General features: G+C 42.2%; 1 protein-coding gene and 1 non-coding gene across 2 annotated transcripts in view; one reads left to right on the top strand and one right to left on the bottom strand.

The window, feature by feature from the left end:
* Positions 1 to 2,737: 2,737 nt before the first annotated feature.
* Positions 2,738 to 17,901, bottom strand: part of LOC126188708 (probable cytochrome P450 6a13) — a 32,081-nt gene continuing 16,917 nt past the window's right edge. Inside the window, exons 5-7 of the mRNA XM_049930316.1 lie at positions 14,394 to 14,561; positions 8,561 to 8,800; positions 2,738 to 2,847 (exon numbers count right to left, since the gene is read on the bottom strand). Of these exons, the coding sequence (XP_049786273.1) occupies positions 2,738 to 2,847; positions 8,561 to 8,800; positions 14,394 to 14,561 (518 nt within the window). The remainder of the gene's footprint in view (positions 2,848 to 8,560; positions 8,801 to 14,393; positions 14,562 to 17,901) is intronic.
* Positions 12,973 to 13,047, top strand: Trnat-ugu (transfer RNA threonine (anticodon UGU)). The gene has a single exon. It is a non-coding gene; the product is annotated as a tRNA-Thr (tRNA).

Genomic DNA, 17,901 nt, shown 5'->3' on the forward strand with positions numbered 1-17,901 from the left:
ACTCCCCCTCGTAAACGTGTTTATTACCTGAAAAACTCTCTATCTGTAATGGAATTTCGAAATACAGCAGTCAAACTGGAGGCTATCGGTCACGTGTGTGCCTGGGGAGCGTGAGGCGTTAAAAACAGCTGCCTCACCACCATCCACTGTTGTGTTGCGTCAAGAAACCAGATTTGAAGGAAATAATGAGCTATTTTTCCCCTTCAGTACCGCCATAGTAGACAACAAGATGTTGCAACTTAGTTGTTAGCGGCAGTCGCTCAAAAATGCTCAAATGTGTGTGAAATATCATGGGACTTAACTGCTAAGGTCATCAGTCCCTAAGCTTACACACTACTTAACCTAAATTATCCTAAGAACTAACACACACACACACACACACACACACACACACACCCATGCCCGAAGGAGGACTCGAACCTCCGCCGGGACCAACTGCACAGTCCGTGACTGCAGCGCCCCGGACCGCTCGGCTAATAACCCGCAGCGCGGTAGTCGCGCTGGGCGAAGTGGCGCAGTAGGCGAGATTGCTCCCAAAACAATCTGTACTTCGGATTGGTGTCATACATTATGTATCACGAGTATGAGCAATATTTTGTCATGCGAAATCTGTCTTTCAATCACGTGTTGACTAGGAAGTAATTGTCTACAGTAACGCAGAAAAGCACAAGTCAGAACACGCTATCCTCACCAGTCTTTAAATATACTGTGACAAATGCCGTTAAGCGTCAGTCAGCTGTCAGTAAATTTGAATTACACGTTGTTCAGTCAAAGTGAAAAGCATTTTCATTCCACGTGAGGGGTTCTCGTTTTAATAGCATAAAAAAGCAGAAGTCAATATTGGCTGATTTTTGTAGTGAATTTATCTACTGCAGCTCTTAATTAGGCTGACGACAGTTACTGAATATTACACTGTAATTACACTTGTAATTTTTATGCATCCTATCTTTTTCTTCGTCGACTAGAGTGAAGCTGAAAGAGCGTCTCGGAAGTAATGATGAATTTGGTTATCTGATTGCTTACATAACATCCCTGTCAATTATGAAACCCATCTGAAGCTCTATCGTTGCAAATGCTCTTCTCAAAACTTTGGAAGCAGTGGCTCGCTGACTGTCGTTGAAATATGTTCAACATTGCTCTTGATCTCAGGATTTTTTGTGTGTTCGGTTTCTTTTAGGCTAAGGATAGAAATGGAGCAGCAGAAAGGCAGAAGTGATGGACAGGTTCGAAAAAAGTACACACAGGAAGCGTATTATTCTTAGCCTTAAATTTTATAAGGAAACGTTAGAAAGAAATAAGCAAAATACAGTTTCTAATTGTATAAAAATTATTTTTATTGCTCTACACTGTATGTTAAGGACAAATATAACCACAGTTAGGAACTTTGAACCGGTAAATGGAACACCACGCACTGTCTCCTTGAAAATGCCAACACTGTTCACGGAGAAACAACTGTTGTTTAAAGTTATTTAAATACAGGAATGAATATAATGAAAACATTTATTTCATACTTCACTGTAATATCTCAAATAATCTTATTCGCTCACATGAAACATGAAACTCACTGTGAAGTGAGTAAATTTTTTTTTTAGTGGCAGTATTATCTGGAATGTACAAAATTACTTTAAGTGATAGGAGCAAAGATAGGAGTAAAGTATTTCAGAGAAACTGTAAGCAACACATGACTCCTTACAAAATTCTGAATCACTCCTGTTGTTTCACAATGAGAAAGACTGTATTTACCTACTGACTTATCTTTGCTTTTGACAATCGATTATTGCACCTGAAAACTATATTAACCACTAGAGCAGATCTGTGTCTAGTTGCTATCTATTCTATCCATCTGTCTTTTATACTACTTCTTTAGCATTATTACATCGTTACAATGGAAGAACATATTAGGTACAGTTACGCTGCACATTCGATTATCTATGTGTTTTTTTCCTTACGTTAGATTAGACTCTTTTGTTTATAATTATATAGTTTGCATAAAATTGGTGATATAGTGCAGAAATAACATTACATTATAGGGATAGTAGACCATAAATTAGTGAATTTAATCTGTTTTTCATGGAGTCTGACTTTTTGTGTTGGAATCTATTTTATGAGCTACTTGTTTCACATTTTTGGTGTTATACATTTGCATAAATAGATACAGTGGCTTTCTATTAACACCACTGCCAGCACTTTTCCCTTTTTACGACAATTTGTTCACAAATAGCATATCTCGTTTCCACTACGGCATTTCTTTTTCTGAACCTTTAGTTTAATACCTGCGATGTGATGATTTGCTTTGTCTGTTCATTTGTGTACATACACCACCAGCCTCACCATCATCTTGTGCTTTTTACCACAAACCTATCAACTAAAAATGTTCTCAATGAATAGCTTTTTCTCAATTGTATTTGATTTCATCCTAAATAAATTCGTTAAGTCTTGTAGCGATTTGTAGTTTCGGTGACATTTCTCTTAATAAATTGTTAGCACCTTCTTAGTTTAAGGGTAGTTTTGCCTCCAATTATTAATTAACTGTGGAAAGTTCATTATAAATGACTTCATGACTTAACGTTTACGTTTGCGTTACAGATTTTGAGTAACTTTGGTAATATTTATTTTAATAATCTCATATTCAGTAGATAGTAAAATCAAAATTGTAAGCGGCTGTAGAGCCTTTCAAGTACGTATTTTAGAAGACAGACTCAATCTTATCGGCCCACAGCATTTCCATATTTATAGTTCATGTTATTTTCCGGAGGTAGATAACACTGTAATCGCACTCCGTCAGCTCAAAGCACGAAAGAAGTTCCGTCAAAGCCGTCCGCACTTGAAGAAGTCCCAAGCGATAGCCTGTAACAGATAATTTTATTAATATTGTGGACAAGGGAACATAGAATTAGCAAAAGAAAGTCCATACAAATATCTACTTATAGAGGGATGAGAATTAGGTTCGCCAACTGAATTTACCATGAATTTGAAGTACTAAATATTATTTCTTACTCATGTTTATGTTTCAAGCTGTAAGGAGAAAAGCACGTGCTTATTATCACGTCCAAATGTTGTAATAATTGTGCCTATTTTTAATGAGATAACGATCAGTTTATGTTTATTACTTGAGCTGCAAATATAAAAATTAACTTTAATTCTTTTCTTGGATGGTTTGGGGTAGTAAACATCTTTTCTAAAGAAGCGGACAACAATTTTTGTTGTTCAGTTGTTACCTAGAACTTTCATGGCATGAAGTAGTGAGTTATCACAATCTGTGCAGCTCTCTTATGTCGTAGATGTAAATGTATCCGGAGTCTAGGATAGATTAATTATTAGAATTCTGTTTGAGATATGAACTGAAGCTTATAGGGACTTTGTCATCGAATTTGTCAGTGCTATTTGATGTAATAAGATCGTATGACTGTCTGCTACATATCTTCTTACATTTACCATTCCTGTATTCCAAGACGTCTAATTTACTCTATAGATCAAACTCTATTAAGAAGATTAAAACATTAATTTCCTGTAGGATTTTAGATGCTCTACTATGGATCAAACGCCACTATATTAGAATTAGTTGGTAGTCCTGGCCACATGGGATGTTTGAATTGTGTATCGTTCAGTAACTCAATAAAATTTTTTTAGACTTCATGGGCAGTGTTGGAGACATGATGCAACTTGCAGTGTAGTGAAAGACAGCCATGTAAGTTCGAAAATGGCTATTGCTTTTAAGTGTGACATATTTTTTCTTTTATGACAAAAATGTTGTGCAAGTTCATTTGCGAGTATTGAAAGAGTAGCATAGCTATTTTTATGGAGCTATCACAGGTAGTTCCCCAAAGTTTAATTTTTTGGGCTCTGATTTTAAACATTACATTAAACCATAACAATCATTGACTGGCGCGGTGTGTATAAGTGAAAGTTAGATAACTAGTATGCTTACAATGACGTAGCTAAAATGTAGTCAACTTCACTTTCTCTCGTTTAATAGCTATTCTGACGTATAAAACTTGATGAATTATAGTCTTTTTTTAATGAAGGAAGGTCTTAAAGGAATAGTGTGCTCTTGCCAAAGAAGTGTAAGTCAAACTACTTGGTGCACGTTTAGGATACAATGTTTCATTGGTTCAGTAAAATAGACAGGCCTACAGCAGGTAAGCAACTACGAAGATATTCAGAAGCACGATTCAAGTAAGAAGAAACTGTAACAATGTTAGTGTTTCAAAGGAAAATCTTAACTTAAAACAGGTGAAATCCGCAAAAAGAAAGGAAAGAAAAATATCCGGCATTAATTCAGTAGTCTTTAGCATACGCGAGATCCCGAGGTAAGGGGAGAAGGACAGAAGAGAGATTATGTTCCAGCGTCGACAAGAGGTCCCTTGAGCATAATCTCAGATTAGGGAAGCAAAGGAAAAAAAATTGAAAGGGTAGTTTTCAAAGGAACTATCGCGCAGCCAGCCGGTGTGGACGAGCGGTTCTAGGCGCTTCAGTCTGGGACCGCGCGACCGCTACGGTCGCAGGTTCGAATCCTGCTTCGGGCATGGATGTGTGTGATGTCCTTAGGTTAGTTAGGTTTAAGTAGTTCTAAGTTCTAGGGGACTGATGACCTCATATGTCAGGTCCCATAGTGCTCAGAGCCATTTTTGAACTATCATGCAATTCAAGGACAGCACAGAAAACTTAATTCAGAATGCCCAGATTGGGACTTGAATTCCATTCCTCCTGGATGTTAGTTCGATATTTCACCACTGCTTTCCTTCGCTTGCTGATCTCGAAGGAAGAAACGACTCGCAATATATGATGATTGGCCAAAGTAAACGGGTAACGATATAGGTGGATACTGTGTCCAGCTAAAGTAGGAAAAAAATATTTGTATTAGATTTGTATAACAAAGAACATAATAATGTTGAAAAAGTGGCGTGTGGTACGATAAGTTCTGCTGTATTCAGCGCATCGACTCCGGGTGCAGGATTTCGACAATCAGCATGCAGCTGACGTCTCTGGGTACTAATGAGAACTAAAAAACTGAGTTGTCTGTCTGTTTCTCTGTTTGAACACGTTGATCTGCAAAAGCATTAGATGGATTTTCATGGGGTTTTCACAGTTCATTTGATCGTATCTTGGGGCAACATATAGGCTTAATATCATCATAATCGGGAAACAGAAACAAACGATACCAAAATTTAAACTTATATGTAAAATCGTTTGCTCAGCTTAGCACTTCAGATGTTTAATCATCACGGTGTTGTACACCAAAGAACCCATATATGGCGCTGTTAGTTTCGAATTACACCAGAGAACCAATAGATGGCTTCTAGGCTAGAAGAGAGTGAAATTTTATAGGCTTCCTGCTGAAGGGTTTGTATGCCGTAAAATAAATCACGCAAGATTTAAGATTCAACGAAATAAAAGTACATAGTTTTAACTTGAACACATTTGTGGTCACAGTTTGTGTGTAACGACCTGAGGTTAAACTCTTGTCGCATAGATGTTTTTTATTTGTCTGCGTATGACTGAAACTCTGAAATAAAGATGGCATGCAACTGAAGCACCACTTTTGATTACTGTTGATTTTGTTTCGTGTTTAGTAATAAATTCGTGAAGACTGTTGCATGCTTCTCTCATTCGTTTACTGACGTTTAGTGTATTGTTACAGCAAAAAAAGAAATCAAAGAGGACAAAAGACATTAAACACGCACAAATGTAATCTAAACAATGTAGTCGATATTTTAATCCGCGGCGTTTTACAGTTATTTCTAAGCTGGACTAAGATATTTGAATTGCAAATTCTCGCTACAGTGTATTGTATGCACCAAACAATAATTGTCGTATATTTTTTCAGAAAGTTCATAAACTAAATACACAACTTGTACGTCAATTACACTGTTATCGAGATATGAATGATGGGCTGTTAGTTATCAAAGAAGGATATTATGAGGTTGTCATGCCTGGGTGACACATCTGTGCGGAGCATGCTGTTCATTGCATGACAATTGAAGGGCTTATTTCAATAGTGGTACAAGTCCATTACCTCCGCTTTTCTGCCCGTAATGCTTCTGATATTAATGATACAAACAAACAGAAAAAAAGGTTCATCTCTAGCAAGAAGCCAATATGCTTGAATATTTCTGGTATCTCAACTGCAGATTTTTCAGTATTCATTTAACTTTAGGACTCTGTATCTCAAAATGAACAGAAATGGACTTGTACCACTATTGAAATAAGCCCTTCAATTATTCCCCAGAGATTTATGTTTTGACAGTACTTCGCTTCGGTAAAAGTTCCTGGACAAAAATACGACAACGTTAATGCTCACATGGACCCTCTTCACGGATAAGGGTTAAAATCCCTTATCCGCGAAGATGGTCCATGACTGAAACCGGTTGATATTTTGGTTAAAAATAAAAGCAGCTGATGGTAAAACATGCATTTTATACATTACTTGGCGGTTGCTAATAATCACCTTCCAAAAACCTTGAATAAACCATGCTGCTGAGGAGCACGATTTCTGAATTAGCACGTAGTTTGCTGCAGCTAGTTTCATTTAAATGTTTTTAACGCAAACTGATCCAGAATTTTGGTATTTGTACTAAAGCTTTGATGTTTTTTTGTAAACGGATGTTTTCGACTCTAATATCGGTTATCCGTTCCTGTTGTTGTTATCAAGGATTCGAGATGATCACTTTTAAAGCTACTTACGAAAAGGCTAAGTATTTCAGCCCGATGTCGTGACACGAACTGCGAAATTTATCGCTGCTGCTGTTAATAAATGACAGCAGCATAAAAATTGGGTTTATGCTCGTCATAAAAGGTATTTTACGACGCGGCTTACTTATAGTTTTAGTGTCGGAAGGTTCGAGAGGTTCGGTTTGAAGCTAGCGCTCTGCCTTAGCAGATGGTAGTTGAGATCGATTTATTATGGAAACAGCGAAATATGGTGCTGCGTTCAATATACACTCCTGGAAATGGAAAAAAGAACACATTGACACCGGTGTGTCAGACCCACCATACTTGCTCCGGACACTGCGAGAGGGCTGTACAAGCAATGATCACACGCACGGCACAGCGGACACACCAGGAACCGCGGTGTTGGCCGTCGAATGGCGCTAGCTGCGCAGCATTTGTGCACCGCCGCCGTCAGTGTCAGCCAGTTTGCCGTGGCATACGGAGCTCCATCGCAGTCTTTAACACTGGTAGCATGCCGCGACAGAGTGGACGTGAACCGTATGTGCAGTTGACGGACTTTGAGCGAGGGCGTATAGTGGGCATGCGGGAGGCCGGGTGGACGTACCGCCGAATTGCTCAACACGTGGGGCGTGAGGTCTCCACAGTACATCGATGTTGTCGCCAGTGGTCGGCGGAAGGTGCACGTGCCCGTCGACCTGGGACCGGACCGCAGCGACGCACGGATGCACGCCAAGACCGTAGGATCCTACGCAGTGCCGTAGGGGACCGCACCGCCACTTCCCAGCAAATTAGGGACACTGTTGCTCCTGGGGTATCGGCGAGGACCATTCGCAACCGTCTCCATGAAGCTGGGCTACGGTCCCGCACACCGTTAGGCCGTCTTCCGCTCACGCCCCAACATCGTGCAGCCCGCCTCCAGTGGTGTCGCGAAAGGCGTGAATGGAGGGACGAATGGACACGTGTCGTCGTCAGCGATGAGAGTCGCTTCTGCCTTGGTGCCAATGATGGTCGTATGCGTGTTTGGTTCCGTGGAGGTGAGCGCCACAATCAGGACTGCATACGACCGAGGCACACAGGGTCAACACCCGGCATCATGGTGTGGGGAGCGATCTCCTACACTGGCCGTACACCACTGGTGATCGTCGAGGGGACACTGAATAGTGCACGGTACATCCAAACCGTCATCGAACCCATCGTTCTACCATTCCTAGACCGGCAAGGGAACTTGCTGTTCCAACAGGACAATGCACGTCCGCATGTATCCCGTGCCACCCAACGTGCTCTAGAAGGTGTAAGTCAACTACCCTGGCCAGCAAGATCTCCGGATCTGTCCCCCATTGAGCATGTTTGGGGCTGGATGAAGCGTCGTCTCACGCGGTCTGCACGTGCAGCACGAACGCTGGTCCAACTGAGGCGCCAGGTGGAAATGGCATGGCAAGCCGTTCCACAGGACTACATCCAGCATCTCTACGATCGTCTCCATGGGAGAATAGCAGCCTGCATTGCTGCGAAAGGTGGATATACACTGTAGTAGTGGCGACATTGTGCATGCTCTGTTGCCTGTGTCTATGTGCCTGTGGTTCTGTCAGTGTGATCATGTGATGTATCTGACCCCAGGAATGTGTCAATAAAGTTTCCCCTTCCTGGGACAATGAATTCACGGTGTTCTTATTTCAATTTCCAGGAGTGTACGAATAGCAGTGCGATGCGACCAATATGGCGGCTGTCAGCGAGATGGCCATACCTTCCCTATAAAGAACTTTAGTCAGCCGTGGTTGCTAGTGGCAGTCCTATGGAATCCGGAAGTAGGGACGTAGAAACGCGGGGAAGAGTCAACTGGGAGTAGAGTCAAGAGTTTTTTGTGACATAACTTCAAGACAGAACTTACCGACACACATTCTTGGTCCGGCACTGAAGTGGAGCTGCACCGCTTGTTTTCTACCAAGCTGGAAGTTGTGCCCTCGTTGCAGATCGGCGTCATCGGTCAGTGAGAGGCGGGTATCGCGATGCAGCGACCACACGGGAACGATCACATTGTCTCCGGGCTGCAGCAGCTCCGAGCCCAGCTTGCAGGCGCTTTGACACTCTCGAATAAGTACTGGCTCGGCGGGGTGTAAGCGCAGGACTTCTGAGGGGGAAACATACAGGTTGCCCTATTAAAATACGGAAGATATGTTCTACATAAGATTTCTTGAAATTTCTGCTAATATCTCTATGCAGTCGAGGTACAAAATTTATAAAAAAAAGAACGAAGTCTTACCGGTTTATATGTTAATGTCAAAAAATATTATGTTTTAGTTAATTTTTTGAGTTTGTTATGTCCTACACATTTTCGAGGTAACTAGAAAACACAAGCAAAATAATAATTATTTTTCTGATTTATTTGCAACATTAACTTTATTTTACAAAAAATAAGTTAGTGTTACAAATGATTAATTTCAAAGCAGAATCATCAAAACATCTGAAAAGTTTGGAGTATAGAAATAATTTGTCCAATATTAAATTTCTTCAGCATGTACTTTGGAATATGCACTGTGTGACTGTTAAAATAACATAAATCGAATGCTTACCCGGTGGGATTGGGTTGGGTTGTTTGGGGGAGGAGACCAGACAGCGAGGTCATCAGTCTCATCGGATTAGGGAAAGACGGGGAAGGAAGACGGCCGTGCCCTTTTAAAGGAACCATCCCGGCATTTGCCTGGAGCGATTTAGGGAAATCACGGAAAACCTAAACCACGATGGCCGGACGCGGGATTGAACCGTTGTCCTCCCGAATGCGAGTCCAGTGTGCTAGCCACTGCGCCACCTCGCTCGGTTTACCCGGTGGGATGTAAGGTCTCATCGACTACGTATTACGTTATTCCAGTGTAGCAGTGTTCCTTTCCACCTACACCTACGTGTATACTTTGCAATCCACCTGACGATGTAAGGCGGAGGGTACTTTTGGTACCACTTTCTGGTCCCTCCTTCCCTGTTCCATTCGCGAATGGCGCGTAGGAAGAATTATTGTTTTGGTAAATATCTATATTCGCTTTAATTTCTCAAACTTTCTCGTAATGGTCATTTCACGAGACACACCTGATCAGAAGCATCCGGAGACCTACTAGTGATCATTAATACGTGGCGCGCCCACCCTTAGACCATGTGATACTGGGGACACTTCCAAAGATGGATCTGAATGTCTGTGGAGGAATGGCAGCCCATTCTTTCTCAAGGGCCGAAACTGGAGAAGGTGCGCTGGGGTCTGGAGCGACGTCGACGTTCTAACTCTTCCCAAAGATGTTCCACTGCGCCCAGGTCGGGATTTTGGGCTGACATTTCCGGACTGTTAATGTTCACAAACCAATGCCTCACAGATGCTGCTTTATGGCAACACGCATTTTCATGCTGATACAATCAGCATCTGTGAGTTGTTCCTCTACTGTACGCAGTACACAGTGCTGTAAAATGTGTTCCTATACTTCCGCTTTTAGCGTCTTTTTAAGATCAAGAAGCGTACCACACCCTAACCACGAAAAGCACCCCTGTACTGTAACACCAACTCCTCCGTACTTCACTGCTGCTACTACATACGACGAGAGATAACGGTCTCCAGGGATTCGTCAAGCCCAAACTCTTCCACTGTACTGCCACAGGATATAGCGCGATTCATCACTCCAAATAACTCGATTTCAGTCACCAACTGTCTAGTGAGGTCCCTCCATCTCAACGTCGCGTAGCATTAACTACAGAAATGTGTGGCTCATGAGGAGCTGCTAGACCATAGTACCCCATTATTTTTACTTCTTATGCAGAATCACTGTGCTAGCTGGACTACTGGTAGTATTTTGGAACACACGAGCAATTCGTTCCGCTGATTTCATGCGATTTTTTACAGTCACCCTCCGCAGTATTCAACATTTCCTGACTGTCAGTACATGACATCTGCCGGGCCTTCATTTAGGTGTGGTTGTTCCTCCACATTCCCATTTCACTATCACATCAACATCAGCCGACACGGACAGCTTGAGAAGGGCTGAAACGTCCTTGATGGATTTGTTACTCAGGTGACTTTCAAAGAGTAGTCTAGATTCGAAGTCAAAGAGCTGCCCTGACCAAAACATTCTCCTATTACTGCTTCTCTGCTGACAATACAATACAGCCTGTCTCCTTTTATACTGGAGGATCTGCCACTTGTGACATCTTATGGCCAATTTCACATTACATAGACGTGTCCGGATACTTTTGATCAGACAGTGTGTGGTCGTGCGTTGCCAGGAGACTCGTGCATCACTCGCTGTCCGCTTTGATTGATGAGCTCTGGTAGGGAGCTGAAGCAGTACGGAATGATATAACCGTGTCTGTTATCCAAGATCTGTTCGACTCGATGTTCAGCTCCGGTTAGACCAGGGACTGCTGCCAGAGAGATATTAAATCTTGCACCCTGTACATCCACAGATCACTTACAGATTTTATCTTCTATTGTTCCTACTATATTGTATATTCAGAATAAGTAAAACTATTATTATTTAATATCCTTCTTGGTGTTGTAATTTTAGTGAACAGCGGTGTATTACGAGGGGCTTCCGATAAATAATGCCACACATTTCTGTTCCGAAACAAGGTTCATTTTATTCGGGATTTCAATACACCACATTATTCCTCATTATTTTGGCCACGCAACCCAAGTTTTCAATCGATCAATGCCCCGGCCTGACGCCACTTTACTGAGAGGGCCTTTAGGCATGCATGGTACCACTCTACTGGTCGACATCGGAGCCAACGTCTTGCTGCAACAACAACCTCCCCATCATCCACGTACTACTTCCCGCGGAGTGCATCCTTCATTGGACCGAACAGATGGAAGCCGGAGGGTGCAAGACCGGGCTGTAGTGTGGATGAGGAAGAACAGTCCCATGAAATTTTTTGAGTTCCTCTCGGGTGCGCAGACTTGTATGAGGCCTTGCGTTGTCATAGGGAAGGAGAAGTTCGTTAGCATATTTGCGTCGACGAACGCGCTGGCGTCGTTTCTTCAGTTTGCTGAGGTTACCACAGTACACTTCCGAGTTGATCGTTGCACCATGAGGCAGGATATCAAACAGAATAAACCCCTTCAGAGCTCCAGAAGACCGTTGCCATGACCTTACAGGATGAGGGTGCGACTTTGAACTTTTTCTTCGGAGGAGAGGTGGTGTGGCGTCGTTACATGGATTACTGTTTTGTTTCCGGTTCGAATTGATGAGCCCATGTTTCATCGTCCGTAACGATGTTCGATAAAAAAAAAATTGTCACGGTCAGCCTCGTAACGCGCAAGCAATTCCGTACAGATGGTCTTTCGTCGCTCTTTTTGGTCCTCACGGTGGCGAGGAATCCAGCGGACACACAACTTTCAATATTCCAACTGGCGGACGAATGTGTCAGCACTGCCGGCCGGTGTGGCCGAGCGGTTCTAGGCGCTTCAGTCTGGAACCGCGCTGCTGCCGCGGTCGCAGGTTCGAATCCTACCTGGGGCATGGATGTGTGTGATGTCCTTAGGTTAGTTAGGTTTAAGTAGTTCTAAGTTCTAGGGGACTGATGACCTCAGATGTTAAATCCCACGGTGCTCAGAGCCATTTTTGTGTTAGTACTATCAACGGAGACATCCAGTTGAACAACCAGGTGTTTGATTGTGATCCGCCTATCTCCTTGAATGAGGGTGTCCGCACGTTCCAACAATGGAGTAATCACAGCAGTGTGTGGCGGGAGATCGGACAAGTTTGCGCGACCTTGTTGCGATGATGACAGACGCCTCGCCCAACGACTCGCCGTGCTTTTGTTCACTGCCAGGTCTCCCTAGACATTCTGCAAGCACTTATGAATATCTGAAATACTCTGTTTCTCCTCCAAAAGAAACTCAATGACAGCTCTCTGCTTGGAAAGCACCTCCTTTATATACGCCATTTTGAAAGCTACGTATATCGCCGCTGCATATCGGAATTCATGAAACTGTAGGGGCTGAGGCGGGAATACTCCCCGATGATCCACAAAAAATACCGCATTTTCTCAACCGAAATCGGCCAAGGAAAAAATTTTGTTGTATTACTTATTCAACGCCCTTCGTATTATGAACCCGAATACAAGGCACAGAAAGAACCCTTGTCCCTGCATACAGCTTACTCTTCTTGCATATGACCAAATGGATGCAGAGGATAACGTCTCCTGCAGCGTATACTTATATGGATATGGTGTCTGTTCTTTCGGACATGTCCGAAATATAAGGTGAGATGCGTGCCTCGTGGGATGCTTGCTTGAGATAGTCCCTGCATTGGCGCTGTCCTCTGTGCCCTCGGTGGCTCAGATGGCTAGAGCGCCTGTCATGTAAGCAGGAGATCCCGGGTTCGAGTCCCGGTCGGGGCACACATTTTCACCTATCCCCGTTGATATATATCAACGCCCGTTAGTAGCTGAAGTTATTAATATAATTCTAATTTCTCCTGCAGTGGGTGGCTCACCATCAACAATGTTACATTGAATCGTAGCAAGGAATTTCAACATAACTGACCATGTAACAGTACAACAGTCAGCGACGGTACAGCACCACGCCCACTTCCGTTGCCGGGCAAATGTTAGCTACGAAAATTTCCTTTGCCATCAAGGCACCTACTAACGTGCGAGAGTGACTACAGCAATGACGATAAATTTTTCTAAAACGTAGCAAAGGCTGCTTGTGGTACGTACAAAGTTAACAAGTGGATAGAAGGAACTTCTAATTTTCCATCAGCAGTGTATTTCTGTAATTGATGTTTTCACTGAAATGATCTCACATGTTCTGCTTCTCATATATTGTCTGTAATAACGTGTATCGTTGGGTGACAAAGGTCATATACTAATGAATTTAAAATAAATGATAATTAATTGAAACCTTCAGCTTCCGACAGGTGTTGTTGATATACCTCGATGGGGACAGCTGAAAATGTGTGTCCTGACCGCTACTCGAAGCCGGGATCTCCTGCTTACATGGCAGTCACTCTATCCATCTGAACCACCGAGGACACAGATAGGACTTATGCACTCTTCCCGTGGGACCCATATTGCCACCTATCCACAATCTACATACGTAATGTACCTGATTACTCTCGCACACTAAGGTGACGATTCCCGTAAGAGATCGGGCAACCTGTGCGCATTCGCACAGACAAAGGTCAATGGCTGGGTAGCCTTTAACTATACATATGAAGATAGTAGCTGTTCTCGAAAGAACAGATACCATTGATGACCGTGCAGCTTCTCTAGAATAAATGATAATTAATTGAAACCCTCAGCTGCCGACAGGTACATTGGATGGGCAAATATCTGTTAGGTACATTACATATGTAGATCGTGGACAGTTGGGAATGTGGGTCTCACGGGAAGCGTGCAAGGGATAAGTCCTTGCAGTCGCGCTATTCATCATCGAGTCCCGGCCAGGACACACATTTTCAGCTGTCTCCATCGAGGTATATCAACAACACCTATCGGCAGCTGAGGGTTTCCATTAATTATCATTTATTCTAGAGAAGCTGCACGGTCATCAATGGTATCTGTTCTTTAGACAAGAGTTTCTATCTTCATGTATGTAATGAATTTAAGGTCGGTGTATGCCCTATCTTAATCCAAAGACACAGCAATGTAGTGCAACAGATTTATCCTTTATCCGTATCAGTAGTGCCGGGCAGAGGAACTGACAATAAAACTAAATAATCACTGATGTAAGGCTCTCTTACCAGCGATGAATTCATCGAGTAGCGGTGGAGCGTCGTTCCCGGCGCAGATGTGCGCTCGCAGCTGGGACTGGATGTCGGGCAGGGCCGCCAGTTCTGCCAGGCAGTGGCGCAGCACGTGGCACGTGTCGCTGGAGCCCGCAGACAACACTGCCACCGTCTGCTCGGACACTGCACACAAATGAGTGACACTGCAAAATTGTGGCCGATTTAACCTTCTAGAGTTTGGGGCGGCGGGTTAAAAGCTTTGTTACTGCTTCATGAAATACTGTTTGCTTTTGGAGAATTATAATACGAGTTTGTGCGATTTTCGATAACACTGTCATTTACAAGTGCCTGAAATTTATCTGTGCGGACGGCCAGTTAATAATCAAGAAACTCGCTGCCCATTATCTCCAGTCCATAAGTTTAGAATCCATCTCGTCAAACAGGAATACATTGCTGTAACTCACTTCTTACAGTCAAAAGGAGTTGGGAACTTCGGCAATAAATGAAAGTTCACTGTCTGAACAAATCAGTATTTTCAAGAAAAGTTCTAATCAGTGCTCGATACAGTTCAAGCATGATCTCTATTCGAAGTTTCAAGTATTGCTAATTATTGCTCTATATGTTAATTAAGTACAGTTAATTGCTCACATGGAAAGCGGTGAATCACCTACGCCACCTGCCACACTGTTTTCTAGAACACTACAGGCAGCACATGAAATAAAAACATTGAAACTAAAACACAGGCTTCCAGTAAATTATCAGACCACGAAATTTCACTTCTATACACTTGAACAAAATAGCGCGATAACTATTTCGATCGATAAACACATAAGTCAGACACCTTCAGTGCCATCCGAGGCTTAGCATATGTGGTCGCGGAGGGATATATGGCATATACTGACGCATAGAATATAATAATTCCAATCCCGAAGAAAGCAGGAGTTGACAGATGTGAAAATTACCGAACTATCAGTATAATAAGTCACGGCTGCAAAATACTAACGCGAATTCTTTACAGACGAATGGAAAAGCTGGTAGAAGCCGACCTCGTGGAAGATCAGTTTGGATTCCGTAGAAATATGGGAACACGTGAGGCAATACTGACCCTACGACTAATTTTAGAAGCTAGATTAAGAAAAGGAAAAACTACCTTTCTAGCATTTGTATACTTAGAGAAAACTTTTGACAATGTTGAGTGGAATACTCTCTTTCAAATTCTGAAGGTGGCAGAGGTAAAATACAGGGAGCGAAAGGCTATTTACAATTTGTACAGAAACCAGGTGGCAGTTATACGAGTCGAGGGACATGAAAGGGAAGCAGTGGTTGGGAAGGGAGTGAGACAGGGTTGTAGCCTTTCCCCGATGTTTTTCAATCTATATATTGAGCAAGCAGTAAAGGAAACAAAAGAAAAGTTCGGAGTAGGTATTAAAATCCATGGAGAAGAAATAAAAACCTTGAGGTTTGCCGATGACATTGTAATTCTGTCAGAGACAGCAAAGGACTTGGAAGAGCAGTTGAACGGAATGGACAGTGTCTTGAAGGGAGGATATAAGATGAACATCAACAAAAGCAAAACGAGGATAATGGAATGTAGTCGAATTAAGTCTGGTGATGTTGAGGGAATTAGATTAGGAAATGAGACACTTAAAGTAGTAAAGGAGTTTTGCTATTTGGGAGCAAAATAACTGATGATTGTGGAAGTAGAGAGGATAAAAATGTAGACAGGCAATGGCAAGGAAAGCGTTTGTGAAGAAGAGAAATTTGTTAACATCGAGTATAGTTTTAAGTGTCAGGAAGTCGTTTCTGAAAGTATTTGTATGGAGTGTAGCCATGTATGGAAGTGAAACATGGATGATAAATAGTTTGGACAAGAAGAGAATAGATGCTTTCGAAATGTGGTGCTACAGAAGGATGTTAAAGATTAGATGGGTAGATCACATAACTAATGAGGAGGTACTGAATAGGATTGGGGAGAAGAGGAGTTTGTGGCACAACTTGACAAGAAGAAGGGATCGGTTGGTAGGACATGTTCTGAGGCATCAAGGGATCACCAATTTAGTATTGGAGGGCAGCGTGGAGGGTAAAAATTGTAGAGGTAGACCAAGAGATGAATACACTAAGCAGATTCAGAAGGATGTAGGCTGCAGTATGTACTGGGAGATGATGAAGCTTGCACAGAATAGAGGGGCATGGAGAGCTGCATCAAACCAGTCTCAGGACTGAAGACCACAACAACAACAACAACAGCGAGATACATCACGGGCAACTGACAACGATCGAGTAGAGACCATAAAGCATTACGGTGGTCCTTTTATAATGTTGGTGCGATTTCGTACTGGATGGCAAACAGAACATCTGTACTTACAATGCCTTATGCACTTACAGCAATGCTCAAGTGGCACCCTTTCTGAAGACAAGATCTTACATATCGTTGTTATGAGAATGAAAACATGGTCTATGTAGCCTGAAATCTGATCATTATCCGTGCAATTAGCCAGTTTCAACCGAGGGTTATTTAAGAGCTCATCTGCACGCGAAAGCGATAATATACTTTCTTCCCGGTGTCAAAGACGTGATATGAAGCGCTATCGATAAACAATACGTAGCCGTGGTGAAAAAGCAGCAAATGTTTTAATACTGTACTTCAGCTTTTTCTCCTCTCGCGCTATTTAAAGTGGTGAGATAATCTGTTTCTGTACGGAGGCATTTTGTCATTGGTGCGTAACTCCAGACATTTTGCTACATACTGAACATAGGCAGATTTAAAGAGGCGCATCGACGTACTCGTTTATTTTAATATACTGCCAAGCAACAACTGTTATGTTATGTAAGTGTCTGTTCATAATTTACGAGATTTCTTGAATATATATTTTATTAATCTCTATGTCTTTTTTTCATTTTACTAGTTCTAACAATGATATAAGCGGCTGAGACATAGCAGAGGTTTGGGTGCAGTTTGAGGGAAAATTATAAAGTCCTAGAATAATTGTTTTGTTTGCCAATGATACAAACATTGCAATAAATAGCAAATCAAGTATAGTCTTAGAAAGATCAGCCAATAAAATATTTGTGGACATTAATCACTGGTTCCTAGCCAATTCTTTGTCACTAAACTTTGAAAAAACACACTACATGCAGTTCAGAACTTGTAAGGGGTGTCCCAAGAGTATATGTCTAACATACGATGACAAGAAGATAGAAGAAGTGGACAGTGTTAAATTCTTGGGATTACAGCTTGATAATAAATTCAATTGGGAGGAGCACACCACAGAACTGCTGAAGCGTCTTAACAAATCTCTGTTTGCAATGCGAATTTTGTCAGACGTAGGGGATATAAAAATGAAAAAGCTGGCATACTATGCTTACTTTCATTCCATAATGTCATATGGGATTATTTTTTGGGATAATTCATCAAGCCAAGCTAAAGTTTTCCGGGCACAAAAACGTGCAGTTAGAATTATATGTGGTGTGAACTCAAGAACATCCTGCAGAAGCCTGTTTAGGGAACTAGGGATACTAACTA

The sequence above is a fragment of the Schistocerca cancellata genome, chromosome 5, assembly GCF_023864275.1.
Source record: "Schistocerca cancellata isolate TAMUIC-IGC-003103 chromosome 5, iqSchCanc2.1, whole genome shotgun sequence".
NCBI classification, from domain to species: Eukaryota; Metazoa; Arthropoda; class Insecta; order Orthoptera; family Acrididae; genus Schistocerca; species Schistocerca cancellata.